This window comes from Thunnus thynnus, chromosome 18, assembly GCF_963924715.1.
Source record: "Thunnus thynnus chromosome 18, fThuThy2.1, whole genome shotgun sequence".
NCBI classification, from domain to species: Eukaryota; Metazoa; Chordata; class Actinopteri; order Scombriformes; family Scombridae; genus Thunnus; species Thunnus thynnus.
The window spans coordinates 26,408,918-26,426,502 of NC_089534.1; the positions used below are offsets into that span (position 1 = coordinate 26,408,918).

Sequence of the window (17,585 nt, forward strand, 5' to 3'; positions counted from 1 at the left end):
TAGTTAGCTAACTCTTGAGAGCAATGCTAAACCTGTCAGTGGATATTAGGATAGGACATATAGCAGTAGAGTCTGTAATATCACAAATACGTTTCTGAAGGAAGGGTTTTGAAACACATTACATGCCAAATTGCCTTTTAAGACCTTAAGTTCATGTGGAAGAATCTACTGACTTTGTATTTTGAGAGAGACTAGACAAAAAAAGAATCAGGATTCCTTTTTGTATTTTGGTTGGTGCACATTTAGCCATCTCTATCTCAGCCAAGACTCTAGTCCCTGGACAAGTGTGATGACACCACACATGACTTTTACCTCCACTGGGTAACAGTGTTTCTGTTACAGTGACGTACACAGAGTTGCTTTTGGAAACAGCTCTGAGATGAAGTGTGTGCTGGAGCGGCTGTGTGTCTGTGCAGGGAAACTGGAGCACTGAAGCTAATATAGCTGCTCACCAGATCCCTGTGGAGCACCCAGTTGGCATGGAGGTAATGGATCCCATCCAGAATCTGATACAGGAGAGACTTCACCATCCCTCGGGGCAGCTGCATGGGCTTCTTGTTGGCCTTGGAGGCGCGGTGGAACTTGATGATGTGCTATGAAAGAAAAGAAAGGTTTCACCTCAATAGTGCTGGTGCAGTGAAGCATAATACTATGTCTTGTGGATTCTGACAGCGTAGCTACAGTTTTTACAAAGGAACCTCCTCTGAAAACCTTGGCTGGTGCTATATTGTAATTTTATTATGTAACTTTATTGGCAGCTGACATGATGGAGTGTGTATAAGTGCACTGAGGTAGGAAATCAACACTTGCCAGCAGGTATATTTGTTTAATTTACCAACCATGGTAGTTGGCCCTTTTTTAGAAAAACAACAGCATCTAAAAGTCCTGGATCGCTTCCTGAATAAGTGTTCGGTAAATCAGACAAACTTAGCACTGACATACAGTACCAGTTAAAAGTTTGGACACACCTCTATCACACCTATTCTCTTGAATAAGAAAGTGTGTCCAAACTTTTGACTGGTGCTGTATTATAAACTGGCTGCTGGCTGGTGTTGACTGCCCACTATAGTCACATGGAAATATTTGTAGGGAAAACAGACATCAATGAGAAAGTGAAATTCTGAAGTTACAGCAAACATATATTTATCTCCATGGATATTCAATAATATGGAAATATTGATGGTTCTAATCTTCCTTACTGGTCAAAAATGACCTCAGTATAATTATCACTCATTTGTTATTGAACTTTGGTCATATTACTAAAGAATACAGAACAGACTAAATCTAAACTTCTCTTTTCTGATTTGATTATTCTCCTGATCTCAGTGTAGTATTAACAATTCACTTGTGAATATATATACAAATGTCTCAGAAAGGTTCTGTGGTCTACAGTTTGGTGGATGGCCTAGAAATAGATACTGTGTTTGCTTTCTAGCTTTAAATGTAAAAAGTATGTGTGCTCATCACATGAATTGGAATTTCACTCCCAGAATCAAATACACGACTAATTCAAATTATATCATATACTGTAAAATATCAGAGAATGAGAAATAGGTTTTCTATGACACAGTAAGTTTGTTTTTTGAAATTATCAGGTCACATCATAGGGCACAGGTACAGTAGCATGTACCAATAGTCCAGAGAGACTCACCCAAAGGTCATGTTCGGCATAGTCGAAGAGGAGCCAAACCTTTCTGTCACTGTGGGACAGGAACACTTTCTGCAGGGCGATCACATTTGGATGTTTCAATTCTCGTAACAGCTGGAAAACAAAACAGGAATGTGTAAATAATCTGGAAGGCAGTTATTTTAAAACAAGACAAGGCATGTGATAACATTTTAATTTAATGCCAGTTTAGTGTGTAAGCACAGCAAATATGTTTTCTCAAAATTTGTGCTCATGTGGTAGTGATGTAATACCCCAGAATGGCTAAATTGAGTAGTTAAAGGATGAAGGAGTACAAAATGAACAGATGAGTGTTCTTTTAACTGTTGCATCATTTGGAAAATAGCAAGAAAGTGAAAACAGCCTCAGTGTGTTAGCCTGTCAATAGCAGCTAAAATTATGATTAATGTCAAATCTACAGGATTACATAAGGACAAATTTTACCCAGAGGCTTTCCAATACAAAATATTTCTTTATGTGATGTGTAAAAAGATGAAGGAAAATGAAATTATACACAAACACAGACGATGTCTTCTATTCTCAAACACAGAAATGTGTTTCTGTAACAAATTAATCAGATTAATCATGTACAGTCCCTTGGAAATGATCCTGCGCTGCAGCCAAAAAAAGAGAAAGAATAATGAGATGGGTAATGTAATACATGCCATGTGGAGGCCCTTTATGCAAAACCCCTTCAAGTATTGATGATGACACATAAAAGCCAGAGAGTAATTAATATCTAAAATGACACATCCAACAAGTGATAACAGATCTAATATGCCAATACTGATGCTATAATTAAAATACAATTTTGAATATTGTCTGCATTACTGATTATCTTATGCCATCTAATATATAAATATGCAAACAATTAATTTTAGAAAACTCTTGTTATAAGGATAAAACTGGTGTTATTCCATATTTTTTTTAGTGTAAGACCAAAACAAACCACGCATTAGTCTGTGGCACTCAGCCTCAAGCCCATTTGTTCTTCACAAGATGTCCAAAAGATCTTCCAAAAAAAAAGGGTCACAACAACAACAACAACTATAACAAGTATAATTTCCTTTTTAAGTAATTTCCTTACACAGATGGGGACTGTTGTTTTTGGCAAACTCTACTCAAACAGGAGGAAGTAGTTCATTTGTTGGGGACTATTTTTAGTGGTGGATTCTTACACATTTGGTACAGTATCAAGTATTGAAAGCAGGGAGGTGTGTTTGGGATTGAGTCAGGAACAGTGGCACAGAGGAATAAAATATTTTAGGCTATGATACACATAATATACCTGTTAGTGGGATCAAATCATCGTTGGTGATTTGGAGACAAAAAGAAAAATACAGAATATTGCCAGACTTGGAAGATCATCTGCATTTCTTAAATACTGAGGAATGAAAATCAAGTAGGATTGTTTATTAAGTCCATCTGGATATGAGTCAGCAGCCCATGTGCACACAGTATGAGATACTGTATGCATGGAGTGTTATTGTAGGTGATGTTGGATGACTGGCATTCGGGCTGTGTGTAATCCTCTTTAACAACATGAGCTGATTATTTCCTTGTCTGATTTTGTTGCTCAGATATCAATGTAAAAAATACAGGTTTCATCCTGAATTAATTATATTACTTAATATGACAAGCATGAAGATTAAAGTTCAAAGAAACAAAGATTTCACTGTGTTGGTCCAATACTTAGAACCAGAGTTTAAGTATTGATTTAAACTACTGGATGGATTACTATGAGATTTTGTACACACAGTTGTGGTCCCCAGAGGACAAATCATAATGACTTTGATGATCCTCTGATTTTTCATCTAACATCACAGACAGAATTTAAGAATTTGCATTTTTCTTCAACAAAATACTTCCTATGAGCTGTGCTTTATGCTAAAAAAACATTCAAATATGCTATACTAACATGCTATGCTAAGATATTGAGGAATTAGTCAGATAAGATACCAAACTACTGTCACGTTTCAACTTCACCCCCAACAACATCTGACAATCAACAACCAACAGCAACAAAGAGCTTTTAACATTCATTTGAAAGTACTGGCATTATATTCATTGATCCTTACATAAGATCAGTGAACATCAGTGACTTTTTTCTACTGACATGTAATATAATGTGATTCCAATGGGTACAGCAATTGTGTTCCCCAACTCTAAATGGATTTTATCCATTGTACCAGCTTCAAAGGAATAGTAGGAACAGTTTGGAAACTTCTAATGTTGTCTTTTCATTTATCAGTGAGCCCCTGGCTGTAACAGCAGCTAATGGAAGTTAGCAGTGGGACAGCTGCATAATGGAGGACTTCTACATAAGCTAACGCTGCACACGCTGCCATATCATTCAACCAACGCCTCTATCTGTCTTTCTGTCTTTGTAACTGGTTCATTGGTTTCACCGACTCTGTGCACTGTGTCATTTGCTGACCCATCACAGACAATCCATAATCAATCGTGCCCTTTAAACAGCCCTTCATATCTGCGGGGTGTTTCAGTCAGATGGGGGGGCAGTACTGAAACAGTCTACAGTGAATCCAACCCACTGAATGAATTATTCATTTGCACAGGCTGTCATGACTCTTACTGTACTGCACCTACAGCAAGATGCAGAGAAAAACAACACAGATAGTTCTAGTCATCACATTGTCTGTTTCTTTATGGTTGTTGTCCATATGATTGTTCTTCTTTGTCCACTTTGTCTTATACCTCTTCTCTTTTTATACCCTGCATTATGCACATGTCCAAAATGTTACATGTAAGAAAAAATCCTACTTGATGGTCTTAGCTTAGTATTTGAATAAACTGATGATGAGAAACTGAATGACAGCTGCAAAAATGACAATATGTGGTGGATCGCCATGAGGACACAAGCCTGCCATAGTTGGTTTTGACAATTAAACACATGCAGCTTCATGATTCTTGCACACTTGAAGTGTGACCGAAGCTGTGGAAGTACCTTACGGCCTTGAAACCAGGTCAACTACTCACATGCAATGGCTCTAATTTCAGAGACTCCACTGACACAAATCTTGAGTTACTCGGTAGAGCCGCTCTCTTACACACTCAGGACAACACTGGTACTTCAGATTCGCTTCATCAGTGCACTTCTGATGTCTTGAACTTTGTCCTGTCTTGGCCATTATTGAGGTAGTGCCTTTAGTATTCTCTGTCAATGTAAGGAGTCGCACTTGTACAAAATACTGTTTGTAAAATTTAAAAATGTAAATCTTTCAAAACTTAATTTCAAAGGTCACAAAAACTGCTAGACATCTGCTATTGTAGGTATCTGTTAAGCACATGGAAATAGTGTTTTATAAGTTTCCCATCATCTACTACCAAGACTCTTGTCTGGACAGAAACATCTTCATCAGTTAGTTTTAACATGTTTTGACAGCTGGTGAGTGGAGAAATGAGGAATTATATTAAAAATTGAGCTTCAGAGAGGGTATCCATAGTGAAGTGGGACAGGCAGTAAGAGACTACAGGTGGATGTAGGACCTCTTTGCTACAAAGAAACCTACAGGACTCATTGTGCTTCAAATGAAAAGGCAAAAAGGTTTTCATGGCCTCATTCAAAGGTGAAAAGTTGAGAGGGACGAGGCGTTTTGAATTGTACAAACTGGAGATCCCCTCCTTAAAGGCAGTTGTGGTGTTACACTCGCGGTTGGCCACACAAAAGTGATAAAAGTGGTTGTGAGAAGAATGAAAAAAGAGAGCTTAAGAGAGAATTTCACATTGTACATAGTTTCACAGCTTCACACATGCTGCCCACCAATTTTGACTTCGGAAAGGTGTGTGGTGTAGGGTTTCACTGTTCAACCATCCAACAAGCACTTTATTTGCAGCATACTGAAGCCTTTTGAGTTATTCTTGAAATACTTTTTCGACATGAATATCAAATGGGAACAAACAGATGGGAACAAATCAGCTCATCCAAAACCACAAAAGAACTTTCAGTTATTGTAACATAGTTTTTGTATAAAAGTTCAATCCCTCAAGGCCCCAAGGACATAAGAATCTACTCTGTCACTGGATTTAATGCTGTCCTTGTGCCTATCAGAAGGCAGAGGAAACCAAATGCCTCAACAAAATGATGCCAAAGATCAAACAAGTAACTGTGTATGACCCTTTTACTTGTTGCTTTGTGAAAGTAGATCACAAAAGAAGAATACTGACTGTGTCTTAACAGTGCTCTAGTCTGGTATCCAAAACCTGTGTTGGTTTAACTGATTTCTTATTATTTCAAGACAAAGAATCTGCTTCTTCTGAGAACCTTTGGATTATGGCACATCAAGCAGACAGACCTGATTATCTAAAATAGATAAAAAGAATCATTTAAATAAAAATGGATGTCACCATTTAGGTTTCCTTGAATGATTCAGGTTTAACTGAATCAACCGTACAGCACAATTACTTCTAATTGTATACCCATGGAAAGCGACAGGAACAAGTACAAACCGAAAGGAATAATGCAGGAATTGTATGCAGGCTGTTTGATTTGACCTCTGGATGGGGAAATGAGGGTTGTGTTTAATCACAGCCTTAATCCACAGGCTATAATGGTGCATTGTAGTAATGAGCCCTGGGCTTAGTGCTTGTACACCCCCAGCTCTGTGGCACCACTTACAACTCCGAGAGCCGTGCACTAGTCGAGACGGACCCACTGGGACCTCATGTGATCACTGACTCCATGTGGCACTAACACCGCTCTCACTCACTAACCAAACCTGATATGGGATCATGAACACGTGTTCAATCTATTTAGTGTATACAGAGTGCTGTCACAGGTTAATTCCTGGTGGTTGCTGTTCACATGGCAGTGTCAATCCAAGGGGATCGTCATGACCATACACTTTTTGCACATTTTATTGCAATTTACAGAATATTTGTTGAGATATTTCGGTATGGACCGATATGGTGAACTGACAGACTTTACAAACAATTAATAATAGTGAGCAACACTGCTCTACTGAGTGATGAGTTCCTAGTATTGTAGTTTTTATTTTGAGTTGATCCCACACACAATGCTCTGCTGCTGAAAATAGTCACCAACAAAAGTACCGCTAATAGCATATAATGAATGAATTCCTTGCCTCTAGAGCTGCACTGCTTAGTCTATTAATCGATTAGTTGATTGACAGAAAATCATTTTGATAATAATAAAATATATATAATAATTGTTTTAGTTTATTTGAAAGAAAAATGCCAAATATTTGCTGGTTTTAACTCAACAGTTAAAATAATCATTAGTTGGAGCCCTGCTTGCTTCCCAAACAACATGGCAGAAAGTGGCACAATATATGAATGCAAAGACATACACTTATATGTTGTGCAAATAGATACAAGCGCCTGCGATCTTGTACTCACCCTGCAAGTTACACAGCATGTACACATATAAACATACAGCTGTAAGTGCTCCTAAGGTGCTCATGTAATGAGTGTCCACCAACAGTCAAGAGTTACATAAAACAATGAGCCATTTAAAATGATCCCAGATATAATTGGTTATAAAGATATGGTTTTTGACCACCAGTGGCACTTTGGAGCATTGTTTTTATATGCGGGTCCCAGTTTGGTTTGTTCTTGTGCACACACATGAGGATGGTGGATTATGTAATACACATTCCTGCTAATGGTTTCTATTCCACTAATCTACCAGAGCTGGAAATGCCCAAGAAACACAGCAATGTGCCAGCAGTGAAGAAGATTGTTAGCAAACATGGATGTAACCAATAGAAGTTTTAAACTTTTGCTTTGCAAATGTTTTCCGAGGATTAAATTGTCTCTATCATGTTTGTTAGGCCCTAAAGGATACACACAATGTGTTTCAGTGAGTAACAGAATGTACACAGAAACTTTATTTACAAGGAAACACCACAGGGCATCTTTAAGACCAACAAAAGAAAAAAGAGGAATCAAATGGCAGTGGATCACTCAAGGTCTTAATATTGAAAATCAACATAAAAATACAATAAAATACAATGTGTGATACCTGTGACGGTGATATTAAATCAGAGAATAACTGCAAAACCTGCATTAATCAAAGAATCCACTAATGTCTCAAAGGTTCTTATTTTGTTTACATACAGCCTGCAGCCTAACGGTCAAACTGATGAAGTTCAAACATGTTGCAGTGGTCACACATGAGTGATAAAAGCCCAGTTGCTTGGTTGAGTATGGTGGTGCATATTGTGTAAGAGTAAAAAAGTGGTTGACAATGTAAACAATACTATGGCAGTGATTCAGGCAGTGTGTAATTACAAAACTGTTTCCCCAGGTTAACACACCTTCACTACTTGATCTCACGTGATGGATCTGATTCTCTTAAGCCATCTGACGTATTACAGTTTGTAAAACATATACTTATCTCACCTGTAAATAAATACATTTTTACAAGAACATGCATTGTTAATTTAGAATGTCAAGATGCTGGTATAATAACATAAAACAACAAAACCAAGTTCTGGGAAAACGCTACTACAGGCCATAATCACACGACTGTAATCCAGCATTAGCCGCAGAAAGCCGAGCGTCCTGTGGGAAAATTTTCCATGTGCAGACAATCTTGTGACTCACTTTTATGTGCTATTAGGCAAAGGCCATTTAGGCCATTCCTCGACATGTGCAGGGACAGAGTGTGCGCTGTGAGCAGACTGGTGAATGTTGTCATCATATTGAATTGAGATGCTGATCATCAATGAGGTGGAAGGGAGCGGCATTCTGAGTGAAAGAGAAGCTAATTAACTCAAAATGTACCTCACTTGTTACTAGAACCTCAATACGAAAAAACAACTGCAAGATCGACACATTTAAATTGATGATAAAATGAGAGGAATGTGTACGAACATGGGAGGAAGAAAAGTACAGACTGTTTGTCCCCCTTCAGAGTAAAATAGGTCATGTTTTTGTAAAGGCCTCGGAGAGAAAGCACTCACTGGACGGGTTCCAAATATTTGCAGCTAAGCCAGATTCCAGCCAGGGTTGCCAGTCCACCTTTAAAGAGGCTACTCAAGACCCAAATGTGCTTTCAGGTCATTGACCATCACATAACACTTGTAGGCAGTTCCTGGAACTCAGTTTTAGCCTGAGTCTGGGATCTGAATGAAAACACATCTAGCAAAAATGGCCTTCAGTCTGTAAAGGGTCAGAGTGAAACCAACTGATCTCTCCATGGTTTTATAGAGCTGAAACTGATCTTGCAGAAACTAATGTAGCTGTTTACCTATCATCCACAATCTAGGCCTTTTTTCTGTGAACCACCCACTGTTCCCTTTTACTTGATTACTATAACAAAACAAAGTGTCAGGATTTAATGGCTCTGACCTTTGCATCACCTAAAAATCAGAAGTTGATGTAGCTGCTTTACCTGTTACGCTAATAGGCAACATCTTGTATTTCAGTAATGTTTTGTCTCTGCCAGTATTATTAGATGTTGTTACTAGTTCATGGAAGGAAATAAGGAACAGATTTATGGACTAAATTCATCTACAATTCCACTGAAAATTAGACATGTCAACAAAACAGCTAGTACAAGCCACCAAAATAGACCAGCAAGCCAACAGATATAAAAAGATAAGCTAACGTTAACATTATCAAGGGCTATGGAAGTAGCATTACTGTAACTTTTGGTTGGCTATCTTTTGTGTTTACAGGTTATCAGTAGTAATGAGTGCACAAATAATAAAAACTCTCATCCATCTAAATCTCACTCTAGATGTTTGCTAAAGGAATATATATTTTCCATCATTTCACTTGCTGGTCTCAAGCTAAACACAATCAGTGAACAGTAGTTTCATGAGTAAATACAGCATATGAATGATCACACAGCTCAAAACTAGGTGTATGTGAACCATTACAGACTGGTATGAACCAGTAAACAGTGCCTGCACCAGTAACCCTGCAACGGATAATGCCAAGATCAAAGATAGCGACAGCAGCCTCAGAATGTTTACAGGACATAAACTTTACATTACAACATTTCACAGATGAAAGTAAAACTTTCAAAAGACTAACAGTAATAATATGACTAAAATGTGACTAAAACTTAATTTTTTTTGCCAAAATTAAAACAGCTTTGATGGGGATTTCAGCTCTGAGAAACAACATGAAATAACCATTCTAGATCACATCTTTGGGTTCTGAATTAAAATGGTTTTGTGTTTCACAGTGCATCAGGCTGGCAGAAGGATGAGGTTTGGCGAGCAGGAAAAGGTCACAAGAAAAACAGCGCTGCCTTGGATCATCCTGCTCCAGAGGACTGATTAATGACTTCTCTCATGCGGCTGGTGAGCAGCGGGTCGATAAATCCACTGCAGGCTGCTCTGTGCAGGGCTCTACTGGCCACCGGTTAGAGACAAACACTGCAGCTCTGTGTGCGGGGGGACATGCATGCCAAGCCTTTTCCTCCAGAATGAACAAAGTGACGGGCACACTGGCTCAGCAAGCGATCAGAACAACAGCAGCAGCAGCCATTTGGTGTTATTTACAGACATATATTGCTGACAAGGCAGTGTCTTTGATAGACCACAGGCTGCAGCTTCAAGGACAATCATGTGGGGTCCAGCAGAATTAATTAATTACAAAGATGCATCAGGTCAGAAACAGATTTGACAACGCAAATTGTCTGTAGTTTCATTTTATTAATGCAACAATAGCTGTAGCAGATTTACTGGTACATACTGTATTTATTCTATATAGTATGGTTTGGCAAATTTCATTTTGTTAGCTCAGTCTTAATCAAACACTGGTTGAAATAATGAACCCTTCAATTTAACTTACAGAGAGACATCAGCTGTCATTTGATCCCTAGCAACCCTGTGTTCAAGCTTTTCAATCCTCACCCTCTGCAAATACAACTCAAATATGTTCCTGTTTGCACAGCGATCAGCGTGCTGGGAAAGAATGGCTGATGCAGGCCAGAAAACACAGGCTGTCTCATGGAGACGGAGGCAGAAAGGATCAGTATTGGCCTGATGTAGGAGCATAATTTCATGTTTCTACCTTTGAGGTGAAAGGCCCACTGAGCCAATTTATTACTGTGTAATTTTCTTGCAGTAAATCATTATTACTGAAGCAGCTATTGCACACTTATCCTCAGATGGAAAAAGGCTAAAACAACAAATTAACATCCTTTGGTTATCTGAGTCACTAAACATCTACCCATGTATGCTAGAAAGGCAGAAAGGAAACAGGGAAAAATTTATGAGGTCAGGACATTTACTAACACAAAAGCCATTGTGACCAACAGGGAAAACAAGACTCATTTCATGGGAATAATGAAATTCTTGAACAATGTTTCAATTCATGAAGGTCAAACTTAATGGAGTGAACAGATGTGAAACTGCAGCAGGTGGGTGAATGAATTTCCAAAATAACATTTTTACCACTGGAGGACTTCTAGGCCCCTTGATGAAAAGTACCTGATTTAAGGCAAAACTTTCATATTTTTGTCTTTCAACAGAATCACATTGTGATGAAAAAATTATATGTTATTCAGGGATGATTTCAGTTTCAGTTTTATGATTGTGGTTTTTCCTCACCAAGTTACTTGCTGAGATCTTGGAACACATCGACATTGCAGAAAATGAGTCACAGAGTAAGAAACAAGAGTGGCAAAACAGGTTTTAAATAAACTTTGGAAAGTTTGTGAGGAAAAAAAAGGCAAACAGTAAAATTATTACAGAAACTGCCTGCTGTAAACATTCATCACAGTTAATGGAAGACTCTTGAGGGACCACTACGACCCACGTAGTGGAGGCTACGTGACTGATTGGGGGTAGTCTAGCTAGCAATACTGCTAGCGAGCTAATCTGTGAAAATGCTTACTGCGGGCTAATACTATTTTATCTTAAACACTACACTGGGTTTTTATTAAAAATGTTTAATGGATCCATTTCAGCAGGAATTAATTGCTGAAAATAGTGTTTATTCTGTTTTTTTCTGATATAGTAGAAGTTGTGTTTGCATAAATATTTGTGAAGGGTATACTGTCACATTTTAGAGGGATGTTGGCTTGCTACTAGTCTTTAGTTAGTTACATTTTTGCATAGATTACAGTGGAATCACAATGGTCAGTTACTGCTTTGTCAATACTAAATTAAAGTGGACAAATAAAAAAACATGGCTAGCAGGTTTTTCCCTTTTCTGTAAAGAGTTTTACTAATTTTTCAACAACAGTTGTGTTATGCGCTTTCTTACAGTAAAAGAACAAGCTATCAAGGCTATTGCAAAGCCTTTGATGCTGTCTATCTATTACGTGACCCTTCCTTGCCTTGCTGATTGTAGTGGTCCATCGAGTGTGTCCCTTCTCAAGAACCTACGGTACTGACTGTAGTTGTTGCACATAGTATCCTTGTTCAATGAAGGACTGTTACTAATATCTAAGGTGCAGTCATGTTCAGTTTTACCTCTAAATAACGTTTATATAATCTGGCTAATTGTCTGACTGTTTGTGTTTCTTGCCCCATCTGACTTCATTTTTATACTACACAAGTAGAGTACGGTACAGTATTTTATTTCAAATTCAGCTTTATACTTCCCTGCAGTTCAAGGTGATTATCAATTTATTGGGTTAGCAGATGCCATGGAATAATTTCTTAGAATGATTGCTACAATATTCATTTGTCCATATGACCAGCCATGACTTGAATAAATAATGTACAGTATAATCAATTACTATTTGGTTTTCTTTCAGCTCTGGCTGGCAGTGTCATGTGTAGCAAATTATATGTCAGAAAAACTAAATCCATGCCCAGCAAAACCTCAATAAAAATATGTTTATTTAAAAGAAAAAATAAATCTATGGTTTCATAGGAAAACTGAGTATAATGAAATTATGAGAGAGGGGCTAAAAAGTGTAAATTTGTACTAGTTTTGCTTTACAACATTATTGTTCTGTTTAGAGTAATTCCAATACAATAGCCAAAATTTGTATCAGTTGCCAAACCATTGTCTTCTTACACACAGTCTTGAGAAACACAGAAATGCAAACTTAACACTATATCTGACAGTGTGGAACTTATTGTCCAAACCAAAAACAAACAAGCTCTTGTTTTTCACCGTACCTGGACTCCCACCATCCTTAAGCCTCACTCTGATGAACTCAGCCTAGACAGGTCAGTTCACTTCCCACTACCGGCTAGCAAAGGATTTACCCAAGTGGCCCGAGCATTATCTAAACACAGTCTGTTTCTGTCACAGGGGTTTAAAGGCTGTGAAACCTCAGTGAGCTGTGTTACGCAATCTGCTGTCCATGTCAAGCTGAAGAATCCAGCAGGGGCTGCGATCGCCTGGATGGTCCAGAAAAGCAGGCGGCAGGATGGTGTGATAAGTAGGAAACCAGAAAAAAGAAAAACATTCAAGGCCCCGACACCCTGCTGAAGTACCCAGTGCAGCTGATTTCTCAAGTGGGCAGGATAAACCAAGAATAAATAAATAAATGTCATCAGATGTTTCATTTTGTTACCTTGTTTCTTATACTTCAGAAACTGATGATCAACCTTTCTAAGACTCAGAGAATTTGGCCTCTTTTTGATCATAAAACCATATTGTAAAGAGTTTCATTATCTGATTATCTTTAAGCTCATCACCCAAAGTAGAAAGAGTAAGTTTACTTTCCTTGCATCCAAGAGCCAACAGAGACATTTGAATGTGTGGTTAGAACACAGTAACAAATTTGGGATCTTTACTTAGAGTGACTTGATGAAACCAGATAGAATATGAATCCGGTTCGTGAGGCAGAAGCTCAACTGCAACCGTTTCAAATAGCTGTCATGTCATCAAATACTAGTTTTTCCATTTTATCTGATGCTGCTCTCACACTACCTGCATCACACTGCATTTCATGTAACTATTTGGAAAGCATACTTGACTGGATTATATAATTTTAGATGTTGGGTTATCAGACCACCAACAAATCTTGTCTATAAAGGTGACCTTCATTGATCAAAGAGGCCTAACAGCTCATGGCACTGCCTTATATTTCTCCAATCCTACAGAGTCCTATCCGCATGGAAAAATCATAAAAGACACAAGCCATTTTATGCTGCAAAACCAAAAACACAGTGCAGCCAAACCAACCTCTTTCCGCCCTAAATGTGCCATGCCAGTCACTGAGCTGCACAGTTTGCTAAACGAAGCGAGGCGGTGGGTTGGGAGGTACAAAGTCTCCTTTGTTCTGTCAGGCAAGTCAGAAGATTTTTTAAGTCAACCAATTTCTAGTAGCGGTAATGTTCAGGAGACAAGCGAGGCAAGGCTTGCTTTGCCAGGAAATAATGGAGGGAGGGACTCGCTCCTACCTGCATTCCTCAGATACAAATGGGCGAGGAATCCAAGTACATGGAGCTGTGTGTGCTACATACAGTTTTGGAATGATATACTCTAATTAGCATTTAGGTGACAACAACCCTGTGGTCACATGGACTGAATCATTAAATAGATGAATGATTGGATGTGTCATACTAAGTACTGCACCCACACTCCTAATATGTTCTTAAGCCTTAATTAAGGCATTAAAGAATGAAGACAAGCATGTTTTATTTGTCCTCAAACCAGTCCTCTCTGAATTAAACTTCTGCAGCCAAATTGCTTCTATGACAAACCTTCTGTCATCTTCAGAGTACAATGAGAATAAGCAATGAGATGTCTAAAGCAAACTGCAATTGTCTTTTTCTCTGTTTATCCAATAAAACTAAAGCTGTATTTAGACCAGACCAACCGTAGCACTGCTTGAAAAAACACAGTCCCCACATTTTAATGAGACCACTGCTTTGGCACAGTGGGGTTTCTGATGCAGAAGGCTTTGACAAAAAAAGGTGAGCCCAAAACACAATGCAACATCTTCCAGCATTGGCCAATTCAATATATGTGAGCACACATTCCTGGCAGATCGCTTTGTAACATGATTGTAATATTTATCTCACATTTGTCAAGACGGAGGATGTGAGAAATGATTGCCGCAGTGATAACTTTCCAGGGTCTTTCCGTCTTTTATTATAAACATCCATGCAGTGTTTCAATGTCTTCAAACTTATTAATCCATTACTCAAACTGGACTTCCTGGATCACATTTCATCCTCTCACCAGTATCTGAGGCAGCACACCCTCAACAAAGCAGACCCTTGTATTTTTTTAATATAGTACTGTTTTCAATCTGAAAGCCCCATAATAAAGACTAGTGCCGACAAAGGCTGACTGATCAAACACTTTGTTCAATTGTTCTTGAACACAGAGCAAAGGCTACAGTATGTAGGCCTAAGTAATCAACCGTTTTCAAAACACTTTTAAATGCTCTTGCCTAGGAATGCATTGATCTAATTTTATCTCTTGCGATACCGATACCTCAACTCCTCCTGAGTTGAGGTATCGGTATCGCAAGTAATCTACCAATACTGAATAACAATCTCTTTTTCCGAGCTTTAAAACCTGTATCCCTCACTGCATTTTTAACTCACTGGAATCATTTTTATGTAAGGTAACATGGTGCCAGGGATTACAGAGGCCCTAAAAACTGACTGTGACTGAATGTTTGTAACTGAATTTTATAATGATATGGATGAAGAAACTGTATTTACTGTGCATCAGTCACATCATGGCCAATACCTTACCTACCATAAGGTTGGTATTGGCGCTGATAACAATCTGGTGTATCAAATCGGTGTATCCCTAGCAGCGACAAAGGTCAACTGATTGAATGCTTTGCATCAGATCACATCTTGTTTTCCCCTGAATTGCTCTTGAACATGCAACAAAACACTAGAGCCAACACAAAGAACACCACAGAAAGGTTAATCAAGGTTTATTTACAACATGACATCTGACTGCTTGTATTTCTTGCCCTGTTGGACCCGTCTTTAGCAATATTGCCACATTCTAAGATCTCAGCTACAACTTTAAAGAGTGCAATGCTCTTGCCATTAACTGATGGCAAGAGCAACAAAAAAATCCAAGTTGTAATGAATTAGTTTTCCCTTAAAGGTTTCGATATAGAGAACTGAGGTCCCATTCCCCTTTTCAAGCCTATGTTCCACTAGCTTCAACCAGAAAAACACATTTTCTCTGAGAAGGTTTCTTGTATCAATATCAAACAAGATACTGCGGTTGTCTGTCTGCATTCTCTGATAAATTGCTAATACTGCACTGAATAGTAGTAGATATTAGTAGATACTGATTATTTGTTATCATTCATCATTCAAAAAAAGAAAAAAAAAGCAAACGCAAAAACACCCCAGCAATGCTTCTGTCTGCTTGCCCCAGGAGAGACTGTCATGGGTCATGGTCTGATTGGATTATTCTAGAAAAGAATGCTGCTAACGCCACAGCAAAACACATCTTATCTTATTTTCTGCAGACCTGAAATCAAAAACAGGGCTACTCTCCCATCATCAGAAGTTTAGAAAAAGAAAAAGCAAATCAATCGTCTTGCCTTTACCAGTGAGTTTCTCTACTTGCGAAAGTAACATGACACTGAGTCAGAGCTCTGTAATGCTACCAGCCTATTCTTTAGCTTACTGAATGAATACTTACTCAGTGTAAACAAAAAGATATGAAATTGTTGGGCCAAAGGTCTGACTCATCACCTGTCAGGTAAATGACTAAGCGTCAAATAACACGATGCTGCAATAACAACTTTGGTCTCCAAGGCCGTGCCTCACTCCCCTCCGCCCTGTTTGGCACAGAGCCTGCTATCAGGACCTGAGGGAGAGATGGGTGAGCAGGCAGGCAATTTGACACCCACTGAGATGCAGATATTGACAGACAGAGAAGTGAATAGAGAGAGAGAGGAACAGGTACAACTTGTACAACCTAACAGTGCCCGGAAATAACTGACCAACTAACTAACCAAATAAATAAATACATATAAATATATATATATATACACACACACACACATACACACACACACACACACACACACACACTATTTATGGCACTATATATAGTGCCATAAATTCATGCTGTGTCTTGACCAGGAGACTGGCAACACTACAAGTATGGCCCCAACCAATCATCTCATCTCACAAACTTGCACGTGTTCATATGTCATTGGTGAGGAGCATCAAGATATTGTAAATCATGGCTACAGAAGTGCTATGTGTGATGTTGGTGGTCTTGTGTTTCGAGTGTAAATATACAGACGGAGCACTTGCTGCTGCTCTGCTAAATGTGCTGCTCATGCCACACTTTCTGTGAAGACACGGTGGTGAGGCCAAAATGCAGGTGACCTGTGTTCAACTGTGTCCCTGAACGCATTTGTTTAGATGCAGACAGAATATGAGAGTAGGCAAATATGCCACAGAATATATAAATATTCTGTGTCTACGGTTAAGGAGGTGCCACAGAATATTTATATATTCTGTGGCATTTATATATTCTGTGGCACCTCCTTAACTGTGACAAAATAGCCAAGAAAAAGGTATTTTTTGTTCACTGACCCACCCAACTGAGGTTGCCATGCCAAGTATAAAAAATGGAGATTTGGCTGAGCTGCTCTTTTCCACAGAGGATATAATGCATGTCGTTGGGGTAGCTAATACTGAAATATTTTTGGGAACGAAAATTGAAAATTACCTTGAGTGACTAATTATTCTATCATGACCTTAGCTAAGGAGAGCCAACATTAGCTTTCTACCATTCCCTGGCGTCTCCTGCTCTCTCTATGACCTTCATGGACTGGGTCCAAGAAGCCAATCCCTCAATGAAGTGAGAAGTGCCAAGCAATCAGGAAGGACCTGGAAGAGGGAAGCAGAGGCCAAAATATCAAGTGTCATACAACCCAGGTGGGCAGCAGACCCGTTCGGTGGTACTAACATATGTGGTCACACACTATGTTGCCAAGCCTCTGCACAACTGTTTACCTCCATCTAGTCCCCACTCCCCGAACCAAATATATATATATATATTTTTTTTTTTA

General features: G+C 38.7%; 1 protein-coding gene and 2 long non-coding RNA genes across 3 annotated transcripts in view; 1 reads left to right on the plus strand and 2 right to left on the minus strand.

Annotated features, from left to right (window-relative positions):
- LOC137169728 (uncharacterized) overlaps positions 1-13,123 on the plus strand; it is a 38,812-nt gene extending 25,689 nt beyond the window's left edge. The window contains exons 2-3 of the long non-coding RNA XR_010924523.1: positions 9,843-9,960; positions 12,875-13,123. This is a non-coding gene — a long non-coding RNA (uncharacterized lncRNA). The remainder of the gene's footprint in view (positions 1-9,842; positions 9,961-12,874) is intronic.
- Positions 1-17,585, minus strand: part of cdk19 (cyclin dependent kinase 19) — a 61,316-nt gene that overhangs the window by 31,607 nt on the left and 12,124 nt on the right. The window contains exons 3-4 of the mRNA XM_067573046.1: positions 1,652-1,762; positions 453-593 (exon numbers count right to left, since the gene is read on the minus strand). Of these exons, the coding sequence (XP_067429147.1) occupies positions 453-593; positions 1,652-1,762 (252 nt within the window). The remainder of the gene's footprint in view (positions 1-452; positions 594-1,651; positions 1,763-17,585) is intronic.
- On the minus strand, positions 10,517-12,789 carry LOC137169730 (uncharacterized). Its single transcript, XR_010924525.1, has 2 exons — positions 12,176-12,789; positions 10,517-11,978 (listed from the first exon to the last, which is right to left on the minus strand). It is a non-coding gene; the product is annotated as an uncharacterized lncRNA (long non-coding RNA).